The sequence below is a fragment of the Lagopus muta genome, chromosome 1 (assembly GCF_023343835.1).
Source record: "Lagopus muta isolate bLagMut1 chromosome 1, bLagMut1 primary, whole genome shotgun sequence".
In the NCBI taxonomy this organism is placed as follows: Eukaryota; Metazoa; Chordata; class Aves; order Galliformes; family Phasianidae; genus Lagopus; species Lagopus muta.
Genome location: NC_064433.1, coordinates 59,735,026 through 59,741,509, shown reverse-complemented (window position 1 = coordinate 59,741,509; position 6,484 = coordinate 59,735,026). Strand labels below are relative to the sequence as shown.

At 46.7% G+C, this 6,484-nt stretch overlaps 2 protein-coding genes across 10 annotated transcripts in view; one reads left to right on the top strand and one right to left on the bottom strand.

Moving 5' to 3' along the window:
- NINJ2 (ninjurin 2) overlaps positions 1–6,484 on the top strand; it is a 512,961-nt gene that overhangs the window by 336,497 nt on the left and 169,980 nt on the right. The gene's annotated exons all lie outside the window — the stretch shown is intronic.
- WNK1 (WNK lysine deficient protein kinase 1) overlaps positions 1,103–6,484 on the bottom strand; it is a 99,615-nt gene continuing 94,233 nt past the window's right edge. For 3 of the 9 annotated variants that reach the window (XM_048942891.1, XM_048942902.1, XM_048942910.1), the window contains 2 exons: positions 4,367–4,554; positions 1,104–4,066 (listed from right to left, as the gene is read on the bottom strand). In XM_048942891.1, the coding sequence (XP_048798848.1) occupies positions 3,752–4,066; positions 4,367–4,554 (503 nt within the window). In that variant the 3' untranslated portion in view covers positions 1,104–3,751. Of the gene's footprint in view, positions 4,067–4,366; positions 4,555–6,484 lie in introns of all 9 variants that reach the window. The other 6 variants (XM_048942939.1, XM_048942930.1, XM_048942944.1 and 3 more) reach the window with 4 other exon arrangements.

Genomic DNA, 6,484 nt, shown 5'->3' with positions numbered 1-6,484 from the left:
ACCTGATTTCTGTGCTCTGCTGTCATTACTGTTCTATCCAGATGAGTTTCATAAAGCAATCTAAATGTTACCCAGGAGGTATGAAGCATTGATTCCTGTCCCTCCTACTTCACCTTCGCCACTTATCAGTCCTTTTTTCTTATGCAGCCTCCATTACCTCTCAAACAGGACAAACAAGGACCGATGTTGGTACCAAAAGAGAGGACAAATGAAATTAACTGTCACAGATCATTACCTAGAAAACAGTTTCAGATTTCAGCAATATTGGTTTCTCTCCAACTCAGTGCTGAGTGAGATCAGAGCAGCTCAGGAAAGAAATACATACCACACATCTGAGTCATGCGCCCAGTGTTGAAATAAGATACCTGTAAGGAAGGGAATGTGCAGACACACCACTGCTGTGTTCAGCAAAGCCTCCCCCAGCTCTTACAACAGAAAACCTGAAAGTCTCTGACAATTTCATCAGCTTTCTTGACAGCAGAACAGTGCAAAGAAAGAGATGCCTCCTCCAGAGGGGGTCAGTACCTCTCAGATTGGTCCTTCTTTAAAGAAAGCAGTAACGTTCATCCATGGAGCTTTTCCTTTAAGGAATTGAGCAGCATGACTCATAACAGAAGCTGTTCTTAAAATGGAAAGAAATGCAGCAGTAATTAGTGTTTAGAAATACCAAGTAATTCCTGCGAGCCTACAGCTGCTTGAGAACAACTCCGTATAGCTCCACTCTTACACTGTATGGGCAGAGTTGCAAGTTTGGGGATGGCATTCAGACCGAATCAAGACTAAAGGCAGAACCCGGCACCACAGCTCAGCCCCACTCCCTTCCGACCCAGAGAGGAGAAGAGCCGACCCAGCAGGTGAGGTGGAGCAGCCCCGCTCCAGCTTTTCTACCCGTAACTGTTATCAACTGTGTAGCAGTTAAATCACTGCAGGAGCAGGGAGGAGAGGCCCACGAGAAAACCCAGCGCTCAGCAAAGCACGTTGCGTTTCTTTCAGTGACTTGACGCGATATTCCGCAGGGGTGACAAATTGCAGCACAAAGCACAACCATAGAAGGAGAGCAGCTTGGGTGACGCTGCCAAATACGCAACTAACTGTGGCCAGGGAAGCCCAAAGTTTCAACTTTTTTATTTTTTTTATTTTATTTTATTTTTTTTACAGTGTACATTGTTAAATAATGTAAAGAAAACGCTTGTAATTCAGAAACAGATTTTATGTGGAAAAAGATACTCAAAGTGTAATATTAAACAAAATAATTTAACAGTTCAGTAGCATTAGTTTATTCCTCTAGACTTCAGTTATTCATCCACAGGAAGGGGGGGAGGGGGAATCAATGGTAAATAAAACCAGTTCTTGCATAACATTAAGTGAAAACAACCTCAAACTTATTAGATCAAAATTAAATAACCACGTGCTGCGTTCAGCTTCATCGTTCCCCTGTCGTGAGTATTCCCCTTGTGTGTCACCACTGCCTCGGGCCGACAACCGCTCCTTTTCCTCAGGCACACCTCTCCCCTTCCACCGGGTGTATTTGGGAAACCAATGCGCCATTCAGGGCACAGAGCAGAGCTTTCCTGTCCAACCTCAGCAGCACGGCCCCCCGCTTCTGCCCCTTCCCACCACACTCACGCCACGAGCCTCTCTCCTCTCCCCTTCAGCAGCTCCACTCCGCACTGAGGTCACAAAGAACGAGCCTCCAAACCTAAGGATCTCAGAGCCCAGGCTCTTTGCTGCTGGCTTTTGCCCTCTGGCATCTCTCTCCACCCAGGTATGGTGGCCCTTGCTGCCAAAACTGCTGGAAAAAAAAAAAAAAAGAAAAGAAAAGAAAAAAGAAAAAAGTAACAGGAAAGAAATGGTTCTCGCACATCTCTTTGCAAAATAAAATAAAATAAAATAAAAATTCAAGTGAGAACACTCACAGACAGAAAAACTCCCTGTTAAGGCTCCACAGGGGAACAACACTCTCAGGAAAAATGATTTGGGCAAGGAACAATCTCCTGGGTGCACCAACTTCCAGACACCAGCGAGCTGCCCCAGTGCTGGGAAGCAGCAGTGATCCTTCACAGCTCTTTGCAGCACTGTGTAAAATACTGGCTGGTATTATTTTAACTTTGTAGAGGAAACCAGTATTCTTAAATATGAAAAGGGAGAATGAACACAGCAAAGGTACAGTACAGCTAACTAAGAGGTGACGGCTACAGTCCTGGTACCAGCTGGAAATCTGTTAGAGTTGGAGCATAAATCCTCCAACTAAGACTGAGGAAATTTCTTGATGCCGGCTGTTTCAAGTGCATCCATTGCCGGCAATGGACATTGTGCCAGGATGACTATTCCTGGCTTCAATGGATTAAAAAAAAAAAAAAACAAACCCATAAAACACAACAAAACAAAGAAAGAAAAGCAATCCCAGCAAGACAAGCCCACGCCAACGAGGAACGGCACCTCTCCCTCAAGTCACATCCTGACCAAACACCTTCACCACTTCACAGGTGGAGTCACACTGCATTTCAAGTGGGACCCTTCCCATAGACACTCCTTCTCCCCATCCTCTCCATTCCTGATCCAGACCTCCTGCCCCTACACAACGGCGCTTCGTCTCATTCTGGCTTCACGCACAACCCTCCGTCCCACCCCACCTGGCCCCCATCGCACCACCAACATCAGGTCACCCCCTCGGCCAAGTTTCCCAACACGCGGAGCCTGGTTCCGCCCCGCTGCACCTCCTCTAGGCGCTATCGCGCTATCGCGATCGCTACGCCGCCGGTCAGGCCCCCATCCACAGGTACAACCAACGCGGCCTTCTCTGAACTTGCCCTCTGTCCACCTGGGGTCTGCTGGGAAGACAACGCTAACTGCAGAAGCAATAGAAGTCCAAGGCACTAAAATATCCAGCAAGCATACTGGGAGAACAGACAAGTATTCAAGTACATTAATTTATACAATTTTACATTCACATTTATTTATCTAATACAATGAAAATACAAAGGAAAAAGTTAAAGTGTCTCCAATAAGTATAAGGATATAGCTAGCTTTTTTTCCCATTTTTTACTTTTTAACTTTTTTAACCCTCTATATTCCACTCATTTTTAAACTACTGTTGTCCAACAACATTTATATATCACAGTGTTTCCACATCAAAACTGATGGTAAGTACATGTCCGCAGGGAACTTTTAAAATCTTTAAACAATTTAAATTGCTCTAATGCTGCAGTCAAAGCTGTTAATATCTTACTTAAAGCAGTAATGACCTATCAAGCACGGGCTGCACTGCAAGTCCATTCGGGTGCCCCATCGTTCTGGAGCCAAATACGATCGAGTGGGGAGAGGGAGAGGAGGGGGATTTGGACAGCTGGTCTCGGATCTTCAGGGAGAGAAGTGTGCTAAAGCCTCATGCTAGGATTCAACTCTCCCATCTTGACATACGCGGATTCGGCCTCAAACCAGAGAAATGTTACAGCAAGACTGCGTTAACTGCCCCCGTCACTGATCTTCACGGCTCTCGCTTCACACGAGAGCGGGACCCCTCAAGTCAAAAGAACTGTCCCATCGTAAGGACGCCGATCATCCTTCTCCCCCTTGAAAGCATGTGGGGAAGCCCCCTTTACAGAAAGTTAACAGCAATGGGTGGAAAAGAGAAATTCATTCCCAGTCTGGCAAGCAACCAGTTCATTGCAGCACTAGGAGTTGACAAAGGGCCCCGTCTCCCTCCCCACGTCCCGTCCCGAGGTCTAGCCAGCACGGTCTCCGAGCGGGGCTAAGTGGTCCGCAGGTTGGAGCCTGGAGGGTTGCTGATGGATTTCTGCAAACCGCTGATGTTGAAGCTTTGCAAAGACGCAGCACCTACGGGCTGGAACTGGCCAAGTGGTTGCTGTGCCGGACCGCTCGTCCCGCTCCACGGAGCGGCAAAAGACGCTGCCGGGTAACCGTACTGCTGCGGAGGGCACATGGCCTTCGTGAAGGGACCTAAAGAGGTAGCTGATGCTGCAGAGATGGGCGTAGCACCCAGGGAAGATGTCATAGAGATACAGAGCTGACCTGGTGCTGAGAATTTTCTTGCCATTCCAGGGCCCTGAAAGAAAACCCAACCTCCAAGTTAAACAGCTGTTCTTACAAACCGCCGGCTATCCCCACAGGCCGTTCCAAATGGCTGTCTGGAAGAACACATCATGTCTTTACTCTCTTTACTCTTCAGTTATCTCTCTTCCCTTCCAGAGCACGCAATATCACACTGTGCACACAAGGTTTACCCAACATTTCTGTAGTGCAGTTGTCCAGGATACGTGGTGACTGTACTCCACCTGGTTGACACTCTGACATAGCAAGACGACCCGACAGTCACAGCCGTAAACATTTATGGGTTAAAACTTACCTCATAGTTGCTATGCCCTTTGCCAACTTTCTTGCCAGACAGGTTCATGGCATCTCGGGCCCAGTTATCTACCAGCTTGTGCAGGTCATCTGTGAAAGTCCCTTTTCGGCTGGAGGCAATAGCAGTAGGCTGAGACTGGGGTGCTTGGCTGTTCACTGTAGCCCCGACTGCGTTAGTGCTACTGGTCCCTAAAAACACAAGAAATGGGAGTCAAAATTTGGGGTCAAGATCAGCTTCCTCCAGTGAATTTAATAATTGTGGCAATGGTACAACGATAGAGAGCCAATTAAAATGCCATGCAGCTTAAGTCTAGGTTTCAATTTCAAGACAAGTTGAAGTAGGAACTATGAGGACTCCTACAGGCATTTCCTCAGATTATTAATATTTCACAGATGTTTCCTTCAAGAAGTCCTGCAAGTAGTCATCTTTACAGGGGAACAGCAGCAGCCTATAGGTCTTTGCAGAAGAAAAAGAAGATTAGATTTCAGCACCAGATGACAGTAGTCGTGTCATTCTTTCATCCTATACCATTTAATTAGCAGCAACCACTACCAGCACAAGTCAATTCCACCTTAGAGGACAATGCTGGATGCTGAATATGGAGTACTACAAACAGCACAGCCAGCTGCTCTGTAGAAAATTATCTCCACTTCATAAAATGAAGAGGAAAAATTCCCTCAGATTACACAAAAAGCCACAGCGTTATACAAGAACTGTTGTTTCCAATAGCTGCCATACTTGAGCATAACCAGACAGGACTGTCTTCATCCACTAAAGAGCGGGGATCAGCAGGGGAAGTCTGCACTGTGTTACATTTTGCTTTTTGCCTCTGAAAGCACTTTTTTGCCATTATGTTCAGATTTCCTAGTCTGAAGAACAAGCATTTCAATGCAAATGACTAACACAGCTTAAAGAAGGCAGAAATGAGACCAGTTCCTTGGATGTGCTTTGACACGAATTTCTGTTCACTGGGTTGACCACAAGAACAAAAGCCCCACACATGAATACTGGGAATTTGGTGCTTCTAGAAAGCTGGCTGAACAGCACGCTGCAGAAAACATCCAGAAGTTCTGTGTTTAGTAGCCTTACTCACTGTCTCGCCCTAATAAGCACACAGCTTCACTCAAAATGAAGCTTTTCACAAGACAGATAACATAGCAGTAGCAAAAGTTGTTTATTATCAGGTAAGAATTCTGAATTCCCAGCAGTACCTTCATTTCAGATGTGGAATGAATACATTCCAGAAGTATCTTCATTTCCAGATGTGGGACCAGTAGGACCACGGGGAAGGCAGAATGAATCTACATTTCTCAAATCCGCTTGGCTCAAAACCAGCTGAACATAATTAGTTCCTGTCAGTGTAGAGCTAAACCCTGCATTCACTGCAAGCACCTTCACCTAACTGGTTTTCAAATAGCCTCAAATATTTCTACCTGCTTGTTCTGAAGGCTGCAATTGGGAAGCCCAGGATAACCTGAGCGTGTGGCAGAATTTCTGGAGAAAACTGATTTAAAAAGTTGAGGATCAAAAATCCTAGCAAAGACAGTCATCTCCATCGCCAAGGCCAAATGACAGTCGTTGTCTCCTGTCTGACAGCTGATTTCTCAGGAGTGGTGCTGCAGTGGCACAGGCTGCCCAGGGAGGTGGTGGAGTCACCACCCTGGAGGTGTTCAGTAACAGTGTGGATGTGGCACTGAGGGACGTGGGCAGTGGGCACGGCAGGCATGGGCTGCTGGTTGGACTCAATGATTTCAGATGTCTTCTCCAACCTTAATGATTCTGCAATTCTAATTCCTCCGTGCTGCCCTCCCTGGCTAGCTGCCCCACTCCCTGCAACCATGGCATCAAAGAACGAACTGGCTCCAAACCCCTGCAGGAATGCTTTATATTAAGGAGTGAATTAGGAAGGTGACATACTTACTACGCAGGACAAATAAGCAAAGTGTTACCGCCTCTAGTAGTGCTGAGGAGGGAAGGACACAACTCCCTCCCACCAGATCCAGCTCAAGCATGGAGATGGTTCCTAGTGAGGGTGCTCACCAGAGGTACAGCAGCTGTTACAGGCAGGCAGAGGCATGCAACAGAGCACAGGGAAGGAGAGAATAGGGTTCCCTGACC